Genomic DNA, 18700 nt, shown 5'->3' with positions numbered 1-18700 from the left:
ATTTGGGGGCTGGCATAGCACAGTAGGTTAAGCCATCACCTGCCATGTTGGCATTCCATATGGAGCACTGAGTCAAGTCCCAGCTGCTCTGCTTCTGATCCAGCTCCCTACTAATGTGCCTGAGAAAGCTGCAGAGATGGCTCAAGTACTTGGGCCCCTGCACCCATGTGGGAGACCCAGATGGAGTCCCCGACTCCTGGCTTTGTTCTAGCCCAGCCCAGGTGTTTCAGCCACGTGGGGAGTAACCAGAAGACAGAAGATCTCTCTCTCTCTCTCCCTCGTGCTTGCTCTCTCTCTCTCTCCCTCTCTCTGCATCACTCTGCCTTTCCAATAAATAAAATATATCAAAGGCAGAGAGTTAGAAAGAGAGAGAGACAAAGACATCTCTCATCTGCTGTTTCACTCAACACATGGTAGTAGCAGCAGGCACTGCACCAGGCCAAAGTCAGGAACCAGGAACTCAATCCAGGTCTCTCCCATGAACAACAAGGGACCCAGGTGCTTGAACCATGACCTCCCAGGATATGCATGAGCAAGAATCTGTAATCAGGGGGCGGAGCCAAGATGGCGGATAGTGAGGACATGCGCCGTAGTTTGGGAAAATAAAGTTTCATAAAAGTGGAATTACTGTAGCCTCAGGAAAAGACTCAAGAAAAAAACAGCAGAGGAAACGCTTCCGGATCTAGTGGATGTGACACAGAGGACCTACAGGGAGCCCACCGCGTGGAAACCCAACCGCGGGAGACGAGCCGCAGAATCTCACCAGCGTGGGAACGAACGGAAGGTAAGACAAAGGCGTCAGAAACCCGAGACATTGGGGGGGGGGGGGGGGACAGAGGCCTCTCCCTTCACTCACCTAGCAAAACACAGAGCACAGCCATTTTACATATGTAAAGCGCAGCCAAACTCAGTAACTTAGGCGAAACTCGAGAACACATTGAGGGCTGCATAAACTCTTTGTGTGGTCCCAGGGGTAGATGAAACGAATACTCACAGAGGCCAGATTTCAACTACCCTCAACTCCACTCCCAACTGAGTCAAAAAAAAAAAAAAAAGAGAGAGAGAGAAAGAGAGCGCGATCCAGCAAGGAGAAAGGGAGTGAACAATCTGGGAGAGTCGCTCTTTGCACAGCGTTAAACCTGAAGAATCAAGCATAGCTCTCTGGCCACACCCATCATAAGTCTCTAAGGCTCCATCAAAAGCAGACAGTCCACTTAATACAGTCATAGTATAACGAGAAAAAAAACACCACAGCAAAAAAAAAAAAACATAAATTATCTCCAACATGCCAAACAACAAACATAGAAGCCGAGGTAACAAGAGCAAGGAAGACACTATGATGCCCCCAAATGAACAAGACACCCCAATCCAAGATTATGAAGATGAAGAGATAGAGGAAATGCAAGAAGCGGATCTCAAAAAATTGATAAGAACATTAAGAAGTTCTCAAAAACAAATTCTTGAACTACAGAAATCCTTAATGGACAAGATAGAAAATCTCTCTCGTGAAAATGAAATATTAAGGAGGAATCAAAATGAAATGAAACAACTAGTAGAACATGAAACTGTGATAGTGACAAAAAACCACAATGAAATGAAGAACTCAATAGATCAAATGACAAACACATTAGACAACCTTAAAAACAGAATGGGTGAAGCAGAAGAGAGAATATCGGAATTAGAAGACAGAGAACAGGAAAGGAAACAGTCAAATCAAAGAAAAGAAGAAGAAATCAGAAATCTAAAAAATACTGTCAGGAATCTAAAGGATACTATTAAAAAAACCAACATTCGGGTTCTAGGAGTTCCTGAAGGCATGGAGAGGGAGAAAGGATTAGAAGGCCTTTTTAGTGAGATACTAGCAGAAAATTTCCCAGGTTTGGAGAAGGACAGACACATCCTAGTACAGGAAGCTCACAGAACCCCTAATAAACATGATCAAAAGAGATCCTCACCACGACACGTTGTAATCAAACTCACCACAGTGAAACACAAGAGATCCTCACCACGACACGTTGTAATCAAACTCACCACAGTGAAACACAAAGAAAAGATCCTAAAATGTGCAAGAGAGAAACGCCAGATTACTCTCAGAGGATCTCCAATTAGACTCACAGCTGACTTCTCATCAGAAACCCTACAAGCTAGGAGAGAATGGCGAGATATAGCCCAGGTACTAAGAGAGAAAAACTGCAAGCCCAGAATATTATATCCTGCAAAGCTCTCATTTGTGAATGAAGGTGAAATAAAGACCTTTCACAGCAAACAGAAATTGAAAGAATTTGTTGCCACTCGTCCAGCCCTGCAAAAGATGCTTAAAGATGTGTTACATACAGAAACACAGAAACACAGTAACCAAATGAAAGAACATAAAGGTAGGAAACCTCACAGCAAAAGATCACAGGAGTCTCAAACCATATATTAGAAAAAATCTTTGGCAAATGACAGGGCAAAGTTACTCCTTCTCAATAGTCACATTGAATGTTAATGGCTTGAACTATCCAGTTAAAAGACACCGACTGGCTGATTGGGTTAAGGAACAAAACCCATCTTTTTGCTGCTTACAAGAAACTCATCTTTCCAACAATGATGCATACAGACTGAAAGTGAAAGGCTGGAAAAACATATACTATGCCAACAGAAATGAAAAAAGAGCGGGCATAGCCATCTTAATATTAGACAACATAAACTTTAACACAAAAACTGTCAGGAGAGACAAAGAGGGGCACTATTTAATGATTAAGGGATCCATTCAACAGGAAGATATAACGATTATCAATGTATATGCACCTAATTACAGGGCACCAGCTTATTTAAAAGACTTGTTAAGGGACTTAAAGGGAGACTTAGACCCCAATACAATAGTACTGGGGGACTTCAATACTCCACTCTCAGAGACAGACAGATCAATAGGACAGAAGATCAACAAGGAGACAGCAGATTTAAATGACACTATAGCCCAAATGGATCTAACAGATATCTATAGAACATTTCATCCTACATCTAAAGACTTTACATTCTTCTCAGCAGTACATGGAACTTTCTCTAGGATTGACCACATACTAGGCCATAAAGCAAGTCTCAGCAAATTCAAGAGAATTAGAATCATACCATGCAGCTTCTCAGACCACAAAGGAATGAAATTGGAAATTAGCAACTCGGGAATCCCTAGAGCATGTGCAAACACATGGAGATCGAACAACATGCTCCTGAATGAACAATGGGTCATAGAAGAAATTAAAAGAGAAATCAAAAATTTTCTGGAAGTAAATGAGGATAACAGCACAACATACCAAAACCTATGGGATACAACAAAAGCAGTGTTAAGAGGAAAGTTTATATCAATAGGTGCCGACATCAAGAAATTGGAAAGGCACCAAATAGATGAGCTTTCGAGTCATCTCAAGGATCTAGAAAATCTGCAGCAAACCAAACCCAAACCCAGCAGGAGAAGAGAAATAATTAAAATCAAAGAAGAAATCAACAGGATTGAATCCAAAACAACATTACAAAAAATCAGCCAAACAAGGAGCTGGTTTTTTGAAAAAATAAACAAAATTGACACCCCATTGGCCCAACTAAAAAAAGAAGAGAAAAGACCCAAATCAATAGGATCAGAGATGAAAAGGGAAACGTAACAACAGACACCACAGAAATAAAAAGAATCATCAGAAATTACTACAAGGACTTGTATGCCAGCAAACAGGGAAATCTATCAGAAATGGACAGATTCTTGGACACATACAACCTACCTAAATTGAGCCAGGAAGACATAGAAAACCTAAACAGACCCATAACTCACACAGAAATTGAAACAGTAATAAAGGCCTTCCCAACAAAGAAAAGCCCAGGTCCAGATGGATTCACTGCTGAGTTCTACCAGACATTTAGAGAAGAACTAACTCCAATTCTTCTCAAACTATTCCAAACAATCAAAAAAGAGGGAATCCTCCCAAATTCCTTCTATGAAGCCAGCATCACCTTAATTCCTAAGCCAGAAAAAGATGCAGCATTGAAAGAGAATTACAGACCAATATCCCTGATGAACATAGATGCAAAAATCCTCAATAAAATTCTGGCCAATAGAATGCAACATCACATTAGAAAGATCATCCACCCAGACCAAGTGGGATTTATCCCTGGTATGCAAGGATGGTTCAACGTTTGCAAAACAATCAACGTAATACACTACATTAACAGACTGCAGAAGAAAAACCATATGATTCTCTCAATAGACGCAGAGAAAGCATTTGATAAAATACAACACCCTTTCATGATGAAAACTCTAAGCAAACTGGGGATGGAAGGAACATTCCTCAATACAATCAAAGCAATATATGAAAAACCTACGGCCAACATCCGATTGAATGGGGAAAAGTTGGAAGCATTTCCGCTGAGATCTGGTACCAGACAGGGATGCCCACTCTCACCACTGCTATTCAATATAGTTCTGGAAGTTTTAGCCAGAGCTATTAGGCAAGAAAAAGAAATTAAAGGGATACAAATTGGGAAGGAAGAACTCAAACTATCCCTCTTTGCAGATGATATGATTCTTTATTTAGGGGACCCAAAGAACTCTACTAAGAGACTACTGGAACTCATCGAAGAGTTTGGCAAAGTAGCAGGATATAAAATCAATGCACAAAAATCAACAACACAGGCAATGCCACGGCTGAGGAAGAACTTCTAAGATCAATCCCATTCACAACAGCTACAAAAACAATCAAATACCTTGGAATAAACTTAACCAAGGACGTAAAAGATCTCTACGATGAAAACTACAAAACCTTACAGAAAGAAATAGAAGAGGATACCAAAAAATGGAGAAATCTTCCATGCTCATGGACTGGAAGAATCAATATCATCAAAATGTCTATTCTCCCAAAAGCAATTTATACATTCAATGCAATACCAATCAAGATACCAAAGACATTCTTCTCAGATCTGGAAAAAATGATGCTGAAATTCATATGGAGACACAGAAGACCTCGAATAGCCAAAGCAATCTTGTACAACAAAAACAAAGCAGGAGGCATCACAATACCAGATTTCAGGGCATACTACAGGGCAGTTGTTATCAAAACAGCATGGTACTGGTACAGAAACAGATGGATAGACAAATGGAACAGAATAGAAACACCAGAAATCAATCCAAACATCTACAGCCAACTTCTATTTGATCAAAGATCCAAAACTAATCCCTGGAATAAGGACAGCCTATTCAATAAATGGTGCTGGGAAAATTGGATTTCCACGTGCAGAAGCTTGAAGCAAGACCCCTACCTTTCACCTTACACAAAAATTCACTCAACATGGATTAAAGACTTAAATCTACGACCCGAAACCATCAAAGTATTAGAGAGCACTGGAGAAACCCTGCAAGATATAGGTACAGGCAAAGACTTCTTGGAAAAGACCCCAGGAGCACAGGCAGTCAAAACCAAAATTAACATTTGATATTGCATCAAATTGAGAAGTTTCTGTACTTCAAAAGAAACAGTCAGGAAAGTGAAGAGGCAACCGACAGAATGGGAAAAAATATTTGCAAACTATACTACAGATAAAGGGTTGATAACCAGAATCTACAAAGAAATCAAGAAAATCCACAACAACAGAACAAACAACCCACTTAAGAGATGGGCCAAGGACCTCAATAGACATTTTTCGAAAGAGGAAATCCAAATGGCCAACAGACACATGAAAAAATGTTCAAGATCACTAGCAATCAGAGAAATGCAAATCAAAACCACAATGAGGTTTCACCTCACCCCGGTGAGAATGGCTCACATTCAGAAATCTACCAACAATAGATGCTGGAGAGGATGTGGGGAAAAAGGGACACTAACCCACTGTTAGTGGGAACGCAAACTGGTTAAGCCACTATGGAAGTCAGTCTGGAGATTCCTCAGAAACCTGAACATAACCCTACCATACAACCCAGCCATCCCACTCCTTGGAATTTACCCAAAGGAAATTAATTTGGCTAATAAAAAAGCCATCTGCACATTAATGTTTATTGCAGCTCAATTCACAATAGCTAAGACCTGGAACCAACCCAAATGCCCATCAACAGTAGACTGGATAAAGAAATTATGGGACATGTACTCCATAGAATACTATACAGCAGTAAGGACCAATGAAACCCAGTCATTTGCAACAAGATGGAGGAATCTGGAAAACATCATGCTGAGTGAATTAAGCCAGTCCCAAAGAGACAAATATCATTTGTTTTCCCTGATCGGAGACAACTGAGCACCAAAGGGGAAACCTGTTAAGTGAAATGGACACTATAAGAAACAATGACCTGATCAGCTCTTGTCCTGACTCTAGATGTACAATGTAATACTTTATCCTTTTTAGTATTTGTTGTTGTTGTTGTTCTAGTACTAGTGGTTGAACTCTGTAATTAACACACAATTATTCTTAGGTGTTTAAATTTTAACTGAAAAGTGATCCCTGTTAAATTTCAGAGTGGAAAAAGAGAGGGAGGAGATGTACAATTTGGGACATGCTCAATCAGACTTGCCCCAAATGATGGAGTTAGAAATGTGCCAGGGGATTCCAATACAATCCCATCAAGGTGGCATGTACCAATGCCATCTCCTAGTCCAAGTGATCAATTTCAGTTCACATTCGATGGCTCTGATAGGTCTAAGAATCAAAGGGATCACACAAACAAGACAAGTGTCTGCTAATACTAACTGATAGAATCAAAAAGGGAGAGAAGGATCCAACATGGGAAGTGGGATACACAGCAGACGCATAGAATGGCAGATGTCCTAAACAGCCCTGTGGCCTCAGAATCAGCCCTTAAGGCATTCGGATCTGGCTGAAGAGCCCATGAGAGTATTGTAGGCGTGGAAAGCCAAGATACCATGGAAAAGAAAAAAAAGAAGACCTAAATGAAAGATCTCTGTGAGTGAGATCCCAGTGGAAAGAACGGGGCCATCAAAGAAGGAGGTACCTTTCTCTGAAGGGAGGAGAGAACTTCCACTTTGACTATGACCCTAGCGGAATAAGATCAAAGTCAGCGAACTCTAAAGGCTTCCATAGCCCTGGCAACTCATGACTAGAGCCTAGGGAGATTACTGACGCCATGAACAGGAGTGTCAAATTGTTAAGTCAGCAACAGAAGTCACTGTGTACTTACATCCCATGTGGGATCTGTCCTTAATGTGTTGTCTAATGTGCAGTGATGCTATAACTAGTACTGGAACAGTATTTTTACACTTTGTGTTTCTGCGTGGGTACAAACTGATGAGATCTTTACTAATTATATACTGAATCGATCTTCTGTATATAAAGATAATTGGAAATGAAAAAAAAAAAAAAACCTGGTGTTAAATTGGAAATGGCATAGAAAATTAATTAATTTTTAAAAAAATATTATGTAGGCTCTCTGTCTTTAATGTGCTGTACACTCTTATTTAATGCTATAACTAGTACTCCAACAGTATTTTTTTTTTCACTTTGTGTTGCTATATGGGGGCAAACTGTTGAAATCGTTACCTAATATATACTAAACTGATCTTTTGTATATAAAGAGAATTGAAAATGAATCATGATGTGATTGGAAGGGGAGAGGGAGCGGGAAAGGGGTGGGTTGTGGGTGGGAGGGAAGTTTTGGGAGGGGGAAGCCATTGTAACCCATGAGCTGTACTTTGGAAATTTATATTCATTAAATAAAAGTTTAATTTAAAAAAAAAAAAAAGAATCTGCAATCAGAAATGAGGCTGGAACTCACACCCAGACACTCAATGAGGGATGCTGGAGTCACAAGCAGCACCCTACCCACTGCGCCAAACGCTTGCTCTGGGAGGAGCAGGGTGGGAGATAGAGACATTGACGTCCCATTAACCTATGAAGAAAAAAGTATACTACCTTTTTTCCACTCACTCAAATACTCCATCTTCCAATGCAACAAACAAACTCTTAGTATGAGAAGTATCAAGCAAGAAGGGAGAAAAATTAGCATGGGACCATAAGATTACATAGTTTAATGTAGGGAGATTCATCCTCTTCAAAAATGTGGGATGATGGATTCCTGGGGCATATGGAGGGCAGAGAGGGGAGCCCGGGTGTTTAAAGTGCCAGCACACTCACATCAGAGGGGGCAGTTATCAGGACACAGCTGGCCTTTGGCAAACACTATGGGAAAATAGTGCCTAATAAAATCAGGATATGTTTAAAGGTAATAACCCTTTTATACCTATGAAGTAGGTATGCAATAGAAAAGAAGAGGCATTACCCAGCAGTTGAAATGACAACTGATGGGGCCGGCACTGTGGCGGAGCGGGTAAAGCCACCGCCTGCGGTGATGGCATCCCATATGGGTGCCAGTTTGAGTCTGGCTGCTCCACTTCTAATCCAGCTCTCTGCTATGGCCTGGGAAAGCAGTGGAGGAAGGCCAAATCCTTGGGTCCCTGCACCTGTGTGGGAGAGCCGGAAGAAGCTCCTTGCTCCTGGCTTCTGATCGGCACAACTCCGGCCATTGCGGCCAATTGGGGACTCAACCAGCTAGATGCAAGACTCTCTCTCTCTCTCTCTCTCTGTCTGACTCTCCTTCTCTCTGTTTAACTCTGATTTTCAAATAAAATAAATGAATCTTAAAAAAAAAAGAAAAAGAAATGACAACTAAGAATTTGTCACTCACTTCTAATAATTCTGAGACAACAGGCAGAACTTCAGGATTACAGATATCAATGGAGTCGTCCCGGTATGTCTTCTTCTTGTAACAGATATTACCCAAATGCAGTATTGCCGAGAGGAGAGAGAAGATCCTGTGAAAATGAGACAACAAATTACAGTTTGCCCATTTGCATTCTCAGTTTATTTCATTCCAAAATCTTAGGTAATCAAATTAAGCAGTACAGATAATAAATTTCAGAGAAACAAAACTATGGGAATGCTAATTATAACTAGAATTTACTAGGTACTTACTTCACATCAGGTACCACACAGAGTGCTTTACAACAGCTGACTTTCAGTATTGTATCATTTGCTGTAGAGCTGTCCAGGGCACTGCTTGCAACTACTTGAATCTGCTATACTTCTAGAAAGTCCACACCCAGGGACCAGCAATGTGGAGCGGCAGACTAAGCCACCACCTGCAACAATAGCATCCCCATGGGCACTGATTTGTGTCCTGGCTGCTCCACTTCATCACTTCAGCTCCCTGCTAAAACTGGGAGACCCAGATGAAGCTCCTGGCTTCCAGCTGGCCATGGAGGCCTTGCCTTGTGGGGAGTGAACCAGCAGATGAAAGATCTCTTTCGCTGTCTCTCCCTCTCTCTCACTATAACTCTGATATTCAAATCCATAAATAAACCTTTAAAACATTTTTAAATTAAATCAAAACCATTCCTAGTAGTAGTAGTTTATGAGGCTGCTATATAATAACAATAATGTGTTCAATAATCAGCACATTACAAACAGATGACACAACATCTCTGGCAAGAACAAATGTCAGATAAGCAATTAATGCCCTATAAATCACATTAATAAAATTTTAAGATAGAAATAAGAATCCTAATTCTCAAGAAGTATATAATCTTCCATTAGGAGATAATAATAAGCAACTATACTAAAAGGATATTTAACATACAGAAGGCAAAGAAAAGCAAAATTTAAAAAAAAAAATGTAAAAAGGTAGAAGATAGGGCCAGCATTGTGATATAACAGTTTAAGCCACCACCTGGCAAAGCTAGGATCCCATATGGATTCTGGGTTGTGTCCTGGCTGCTCCATTTCTGATCCAGCTCCCTGCTAATGGCCTGGGAAAAGCAGCAGAATACAGCCCAAGTGTCTGTACCCTGCCACTCAAAAGAGGGGACCTAGATGAAGCTCCTGGCTGGGCCTAGGCCAGCCCTGGCCACTGCAGTCATCTGGGGAGTGAACCAGCAGATGGAACAGCACCCCCCCCCCCCCCGTAATGCTGCCTTACAAATAAATAAATAAATCTTTAAAAGGAAAAATAAAGGCAGAATATGAGTAATAGAGCTTTAAAGAAAGCGGGCTTCAACGCACATTCCAAACTTTAAGCTGTTTACACAGTTAATGAAGACTGATTCTGGGAAGCTGGTGCTGTGGCTCAGCGGGTTAAAGCCATGGGCTGCAGCACCGGCATCCCATATGGGCACCAGTTCAAGTCCTGGCTACTCTACTTCTGTTCCAACTCCCTGCTAATGGCCTGGGAAAGCAACATAAGATGGCCAGGAACTTAGTCCTCTGTGCCCATGTTGGAGACCCGGAAGAACTTCCTGGCTCCTGGCTCCAACTTGGCACAGTCCCGGCTGTTGCAGCAATCTGTGGAGTCAACTGGCAGAAGAAACATCTGTGTGTGTGTGTGTGTGTTTTGGCAGGCAGGTGGGTGGGCAAGTGTATGTATGTGTCTGTCTCTCAAATAAATAAATCTTTAAAAAAAAAACAAAACCAAACACTGATTCTGAGGCAGGTCTAACTTCAATAGACGAATGCGATGATTAATTAGCACTGTTTATTGTGGTCATGTAGTGGTGTGAGAAGTAATATCCACAACATGCTCTCTATAAAAATATTAAAACTATCTCAGGGCCAGTGCTATGGCATAGCAGACTAAGCCTCTCTCTACATTGCCAGCAACCGATATGGCTGCTGGTTCAAGCCCCAGCTGCTCTACTTCCAATCCAGCTCTGGGTTGAATGAGCCAGGGAAACGAGCAGAGGACATGTCACCCAAGTGCCTGGGCCCTTGCCACCAACATAGGAGACCCAGAAGAAGCTCCTGCCTCCTGGCTTCGGATCAGCCCAGCTCCAGCCATTGCAGCCATCTGGGAGTGAACCAGCAGATGGAAGACCTCTCTCTCTGCCTCTACTTCTCTGTAACTCTTCCTTTCAAATAAATAAATATTTAAAAAGAAAAAAATCTGCTAACTGAAGAGTCAAACCAATGATATAAGCACAAACAAAATAGCAGAGCTGTTATTCTTACTCCTAGTATGAGCTCATCAATAAAAAGCTTAAAAACTTACATCATGATCAGATGTGATACACTTATTAACACATTAACCACTAAATTCCCTCAAAAAAATTCTCCCCAGGGGACATCGTTGAGGAACAGTAGGAAAAGCTACTGTCTGCAATGCGGGCATCCAATAGAGGCACTGGTTCAAATCCCAGCTGCTCTAGTTACAATTCAGCTCCCTGCTCATGGCCTGGGAAAAGCAGCAGAAGATGCCCCAAGTGCTTGGACCCTGTGGGAAACCCAAATGCTTAGGGCTGGCCATGTGGGGAGTGAAGCAGCAAATCAAAGTTCTATCTCTCCCTACCCTCCCTCCCTCTCTCTTAACTCTTTCACATAAATAAATAAATCTTTTAAAAAAAATTGTCCTAAGATTGGGTGTTTTGAACACCAGTTAAGACACTACTTGGGGGCCAGCACTGTGATACAGTGGGTTAAAGCCCCAGCCTGCAGTACTAGCATCCCACATGGGCGCCAGTTCAAGTCCCGGTTGCTCCACTTCCAATCCAGCTCTCTGTTATGGCCTGGGAAAGCAGCAGAAGATGCCCCAACTCCTTGGGCCCCTGCATCTGCGTGGGAGACCCAGAAGAAACTCCCATCTCCTGGTTTTGGATCAGCTCAGCTTTGGCCATTACGGCCATGTGGGGAAAGAACCATTGGATGGAAGCTCGCTCGCTCGCTCGCTCTCTCTCTCTGCCTCTCCTTCTCTCTCTGTGTAACTCTTTCAAACAGATAAATAAATCTTTTTTTTTTTTTTTTTTTTTCTGACAGATGGATAGTGAGAGAGAGAGACAGAGAGAAAGGTCTTCCTTTGCCGTTGGTTCACCCGCCAATGGCCGCTGCGGCCGGCGCATCGTGCTGATCCAAAGGCAGGAGCCAGGTTTTTTTCCTGGTCTCCCATGCGGGTGCAGGGACCAAGGACTTGGGCCATCCTCCACTGCCTTCCCGGGCCATAGCAGAGAGCTGGCCTGGAAGAGGGGCAACCGGGATAGAATCCGGCACCCCAATCGGGACTAGAACCCGGTTGGCCAGCACCGCAAGGCGGAGGATTAGCTTGTTAAGCTATGGCGCCGGCCAATAAATCTTTTTTTTTTTTTTTTTAAGTGTATAATGTATAAAAGAACTCAAAATGATGCTTCAGGTCACTGAGGTACTACATCAGGAACATCAGTTAGAAAACTGCTACAAGAACATAGGGAGAGAAACAGTTCAAAGATACATCATGATGTGCCCTCCACTGGAGGCAGAAGAACACTACTTGGATGCCTACATCCCACATCAGAGTGCTTGGTCCAAGTCGGATTCACTTGTGCACACCCTGGAGCAGCAGATGATGGATCGAGCTCTTAGGTCCCTGACACCAACATCAAAGACTCAGCCAGAGTTCTAGGCTCCTGGTGTTGACCCAGCCCAGCCCTGTTTGTAGCAGGAATGTGGGCAATGAAGCAGTAAACAGAAGAGAGCTCTTTCACTCTGTCTCTCCCTCTTGCTTCCTCTTACTGACTTTTAAGTAAAATTTTAAGGAATATAATAAATAAACTCACTGTCTTCGCGTCTTGGGAAGAAATCCTACCATTTCCATGGCCAGCTGTAGGCGTTCAAAGTCATGCCTCAAATCTTCCCCCTCCACCGTGAAGCAATCCTGCTTATGTAAAATAAAACAGGGGAAAATCAAGATTACCTCTGAAAGATGTAAAACGTTCAGAGCTGCAGTACTTGAAGAGATATAAGCCTATGTATAAATGCAAATTAGAGCTGGTGGAATACGTGAACACACTCAAATTCATGAGACCTCCCTTCTTGACGTAGTACAAAAACTCGACACATATGCACTAGAACACCAGTATTCTGCCTTTTTTCACCCTCTTGTAATCACTAGGACAAAGATCTCAAAAGTGATTGAAGACCTAGCAGTACTTACAAAGTATGCTGATACCAATCTGTTCGTCAAGAGTTTGGGAGATTCAAAGCTAATTTCACACATAAATGTCATTAATTCAACATATATTTACCAAGTATATACCACAAGCAATACACTGAAGTAGATCTTAGTGACATGAAAATAAATTTCTTTTATTTGACAGATAGAGTTAGACAGTGAGAGAGACAGAGAGAAAGGTCTTCCTTCCGTTGGTTCACCCCCCAAATGGCCGCTACGGCCGGCACTGTGCCGATCTGAAGCCAGGAGCCAGGTGCTTCCTGCTGGTCTCCCATGCGGGTGCAGGGACCCAAGCACTTGGGCCATCCTCCACTGCCCTCCCAGGCCACAACAGAGAGCTAGACTGGAAGAGGAGTAACCCATATGGGATGCTGGCGCTGCAGACAGAGGATTAACCAAGTGAGCCACAGCATCAGCCCCATAAAATAAATTTCAAAAGAGGCAAGAATTTAGTTTAAAAGTTAATGCAAAACTAAAGTATAATTTTCCTTCAGAGCAAAATTGTTTTAAATCCATGGCAGAGTTTTTTTCATAATGTGTATTTTTTATCAACTTTTTGAAGACCTCCGGTATAAACAGTTCCAAATGAAATCATAAGATGACATGGGATGTTCATTGCAGCACAATTCACAATAGCTGAGATATAGAATCAACGAGATGCCCATCAACTACTGACTGGATAAAGAAATTATATACAATATGGAGTCTATTCAGCTGTTTTTAAAAAAAATGAAATCAGCCAGCGCCGTGGCTCAATAGGTTAATCCTCCACCTGCGGCGCCGGCACAACGGGTTCTAGTCCCAGTCAGGGCGCCGGATTCTTTCCCGATCACTCCTCTTCCTGTCCAGCTCTCTGCTGTGGCCCGGGAGTGCAGTGGAGGATGGCCCAAGTCCTTGAGCCCTGCACCCACATGGGAGACCAGGATAAGCACCTGGCTCCTGGCTTCGGATCAGTGCGGTGGGCCGGCAGCAGTGTGCCGACCACGGCGGCCACTGTGGGGTGAACCAACAGAAAGGGAAGACCTTTGTCTCTGTCTCTCTCTCTGTCCGCTCTGCCTGTCAAAAAAAAAAAAAAAAAAAAAGAAATCCTATCTTTGCACAAGATGGTCACAACTAGAAAACATTACACTTAGTAAAATAAGCCAATCCCAAAAAGACAAATACCATATGTTTTCCCTGATACAATAGAAATAACAGAATTCTTGAAATTTATCAGAGGGAAATAGATATTTGGAGAATGGATGGTTCTTTATAGCCCTGTCTCTTCTACTGAGAAACAGGCTTTTGTTTAGTTTTGTTTCATTTTGTTTTCTTTCTCTTCATACTATTTGCTGACCTCCTTTACTTTGAGTAGGGTTAAGTACATGATCTCTAAGTAAACTGATAATAGATCATTGTAAAAATCAAGAATAGGAATCTAAATGGGGGGAGGGTTGGAATGTGGGCAGGAGGGAGAGGAAGCTCCATTTTGTTCCTAAATCTGTATATCTGAAATATATTTGAAGCTTGTATTCTTAAATAAATTTTTTTAAATGACATGGGGAAAGAATAAATTACATGTGAAAGTAAAAGTCTGCAACTGGCTCTGTGGCACAGCAGGTCAAGGTACTGCCTATGATGCTGGCATCCCATCTGGGTACCAGTTCATGTCCTGGCTACCCCACTTCTAATCCAGCTCCCTGCTAATCCACCTGGGAAAGTAGCAGAAGATGGCCCAGGAGCTTGGGCCCTGCATCTAACAACTATGTTCAGGATGGGCATTTCACCCAGCAGATAACATGCCAATTAAGACACCAGATCCCGGGGCCAGCATTGCAGCACAGCAGGTTTAAGCTGCTGCTTGAAGAGCTGGGCTCCTATACCCACGTGTGAGATACGGAAGAAGCTCCTGTCTCCTGGCTCCAAATCAACTCAGCTCCAGCTGCTACGGCCATTTGAGGAATGAACCAGCAGATACAGACCTCTCTCTCCCTGTCTCTACCTCTCTCTGTAACTCTTTCAAATAAATAACTTTTTAAAAAATATAAAAACCTTCAACATACAGTCTATGACACAGTAAAGAAGAGTTATGCAGTACCAGATTAAAAGTAGATATTACTTTCTTAGTGTAACCCTTGCATTTCATTACAAAAACAGTCCAACAGTAACCCAATAGACAGTATCAAAATTTTCAAGAAAATACTTGAGTCAGTGAGTGCCTTTCTGGTTGTTCTCACCTCCTCACACTAGTGAGTTTACTAGGTAATGCTTATTTTCCTGAAGAAACAACTCACTGGACACAGGAACCTTGACTATCTTATTCACGTCAGATCACCAGTGAGTAAAGGCCAAGAACACAAGAAGGAGTTATTGAAGAAAATAATCACTGAATTATTGAATAATGCATGAATACTGAATAGAATAACTCCTTTTTGAGAAATAAACAAAATTCTCATTTACCTTCATTAATTTTTACAAAAGTTTTGTTGAGTATCAATCATGTATAAAAATACCTTTTTTAGGCTCTTAAGAATGAATACATACACCCAGACACAGGGTTTAAAATTAAATATTAAATATCAGAATGCTGGTAATAGTATCTTTATTCCCTATATGAAAAGGTACACCATAGTTTGAAATTTAAATTCACTGGAAGAAAAGTTCTAAGAACATGTACTTAATTTTCTTAAAAAAAAAAAAAAGTTAATTCCAAGACACAATTCACAGATATACCAGTGTCCTACTCAAAAAACTAATTTTAATACATTTCTCTTTTAACTATAGAATTTATTGGGGGCCAGCGCCGCGGCTCACGTGGCTAGTCCTCCACCTGCGGCACCGGCACCCCAGGTTCTAGTCCCGGTCGGGGTGCCAGTTCTGTCCCGGTTGCTCTTCTTCCAGTCCAGCTCTCTACTGTGGCCCAGGAAGGCAGCAGAGGATGACCCAAGTCCTTGGGCCCCGCACCCGCATGGGAGACCAGGAGGAAGCACCTGGCTCCTGGCTTCGGACTGGCGCAGCGTGCCGGCCGTAGCAGCCATTTTGGGGGTGAACCAATGGAAGGAAGACCTTTCTCTCTCTCTCTCTCTCTCTAACTCTACCTGTCAAATAAGTTAAAAAAAAAAAAAAAAAAAACCTATAGAATTTTTTGAAAAGCACTTTTGAGCTGGACTGGAAGAGGAGCAACCGGGACAGAATCCGGCGCCCCAACCGGGACTAGAACCCGGGGTGACGGCACCACAGGCAGAAGATTAGCCTAGTGAGCCGCAGCGCCAGCCGTGTAAACATTTTTCTATAAAAAACAAGTAGGGGGCAAAAATCTAGCTTCTACTGTACAAACCCAATTACACATCCAAGATTCTTCTGACAGTGTTCCCATCTGGCTCAAAAATGAGTGGCAACAATTAGGGCTTATAAAATACTGTCAAAGTGGGACTGGTGCCGTGGCACACTGGGTTAATCCTCCACCTGTGGCGCCAGCATCCCATATGGGCACCGGGTTCTAGTCCCAGTTGCTCCTCTTCCAGTTTAGCTCTCTGATGTGGCCTGAGAGGGCAGTGGAGGATGGCCCAAGTGCTTGGGCCCTGTACCCACATGGGAGACCAGGAAGAAGCACCTGGCTCCTGGCTTCGGATCGGCGTAGCACGCCATCCATAGTGTTCATTTGGGGGCTGAACCAACGGAAGGAAGACCTTTCTCTCACTGTCTATAACTCTGTCAAATTAAAAAAAAAAAAAATACTGGCAAAGTAAACTGAAAGGGGCACTGAAATATAAATACACTGGTATTTGCTGCTACCATTATTAATCAAATCATCTTTATAAATATAAAATAAGATTAGTAATCATCAAAACATAATTATTTCTGAAATCTAACACTGATGACCTTAGCTGTTCAAAATGACAACTGGAGAAGAAAATGCTACAAACAGATTAAATCTACCAAACCAGAAATGTTCTTATCTTAACATGGTTTCCCTGCAAGTAAAGCCTGATCAGACCTAGATGCAAGTACAAGTAGCACAGGAGCTTAGAAAGTAAAACAGGGAAGCAAAGGTGGACACAACAGGGTACACTCGGAAGACAGGTGCCACAGTGGGTGACAGGACTTCAACCCCAAGGATCTCTCTGGGAAACAATGTAACACCTAGAGAGGAAGCTGCAGGATCTATAAGGTATCTCCCCTTACTCATTACTTGCGGACATCGGAGATGGGGCAGGCAGTTTTTAATTCCTAATCTCTCCTGGAGGGCCCTGCAAGAACACAAAACATTCCAGGGTTCTGGAAAAAGCCTTCAAACTCCAGGCTTCAGGCTTCAGCCAGAGAGCAGTAGAAGGGAAAGGTCCAAAGGACAAGCAGAGTCACAGGAACTGCTATCACCTCTTCTGTTCAAACACTGCAGCTGACTGCTCTGCGGAACTCTGCCACTGCATACCCCCAAAGCACACCTACAGGGATCAGCATTGAGACATAGTGGGTTAGCCCAATACTTGCAATGCAGGCATCCCATACTGGAATGCCAGTTGAAGTGTCCACTGCACCATTTTTCATCCAGCTCCCTACTGTGCCTGGGAAAGCAGTGGAAGATGGCCCAAGTGCTTTGACTACAGCCACGTGGAGACCCACGAAGAAGACCCAAAGGTTGCTCCCAGCTCCAGGTTTTGCCACTGAGGCCACTGGAGAGTAAACCAGTGGATGGAAGATCTCTCCCAACAGCCCCACCACTCTGCCTTTCAAACAAAGAAATAATCTTTTTTAAAAAAACATGCCCTTTGGGGCCGGTGCTGTGGCGCAGTGGGTTAACACCCTGGCCTGAAGCACCAGCATCCCATATGGGCGCCGGTTCAAGACCTGGGTGCTCCACTTCTGATCTAGCTCTCTGCTATGGCCTGGGAAAGCAGTGGAAGATGGCTCAAGTCTTTGGGCCCCTGCACCTGTGTGGGAGACCTGGAAGAAGCTCCTGGCTCCTGGCTTCGGATCAGCACAAGGTCCAGCCATTGCAGCCAATTGTGGAGTGAACCATCAGATGGAAGACCTCTCTCACACTCTCTTTCTCTCTCTCTCTCTCTGCCTCTCCCCCCTTTCTGTGTAACTCTGCCTTTCAAATAAATAATCTTTTTTTTAAAATACCCTTTGACACTATCACTTTATTTCCCCTTTGTATAGGATGAAAAGAATGCCTAGCATGTGGTAGGGTGTGAGGAAGAGAAAAAGAGGAGAGCCAAAATAGGCATCTTCTTTTATGCTGTTGATACTTTCTTTTTAAAGACTTTCTTCTTTATTTGAAAGTCAGAGTTACAGAGAAAATCAGAGAGAGTCAGAAGTCTTCCACCGGCTGGCTCACTACTCAAATGGACGCAAAGCTTGGAGCCGGGCCAATCTGAAACCAGGAGCCAGGAGTTTCTTCCAGGGCTCTCACATGATTGCAAGGGCCCAAGCACTTGGCCATCCTCCACTGGTTTCCCAGGCACATCAGCAGGGAGCTGGATCAGACGTGGAGCAACCAGTTAGTATACCTATTGCCAAAGCAAGCACTAGCATACCAGTCTGAACCACTGCTTAGGACATCCCCATCAGAGTGCTGGTTCCAGTTCCAGCTAGATAGCTTCTGATTCAGATTCCTGTTAATGCATCCTAGGAGGCAGCGGGTGATGGTTCAAGTGCTCAGAGCCCCACCAACCATGTGGAGGCCCAGATGGAATTCCAGACTGCTGGCTTCTGCCTAGAGGTTGTGGGCATTCTGGGAGTGATCCAGCAGAGGGAAGAGTCTCTCTCTTTCTCTCTCTC

The 18700-nt window shown here is 42.9% G+C and overlaps 1 protein-coding gene across 10 annotated transcripts in view; it reads right to left on the bottom strand.

The window, feature by feature from the left end:
- MYO9A (myosin IXA) overlaps positions 1–18700 on the bottom strand; it is a 278674-nt gene that overhangs the window by 188350 nt on the left and 71624 nt on the right. For all 10 annotated transcript variants that reach the window (XM_062206520.1, XM_062206521.1, XM_062206519.1 and 7 more), the window contains 2 exons: positions 12543–12640; positions 8654–8780 (listed from right to left, as the gene is read on the bottom strand). In XM_062206520.1, the coding sequence (XP_062062504.1) occupies positions 8654–8780; positions 12543–12640 (225 nt within the window). The remainder of the gene's footprint in view (positions 1–8653; positions 8781–12542; positions 12641–18700) is intronic.

This window comes from Lepus europaeus, chromosome 11 (genome assembly GCF_033115175.1).
Source record: "Lepus europaeus isolate LE1 chromosome 11, mLepTim1.pri, whole genome shotgun sequence".
Classification (NCBI taxonomy): Eukaryota; Metazoa; Chordata; class Mammalia; order Lagomorpha; family Leporidae; genus Lepus; species Lepus europaeus.
This window is presented reverse-complemented; position numbering and strand designations above follow the sequence as displayed.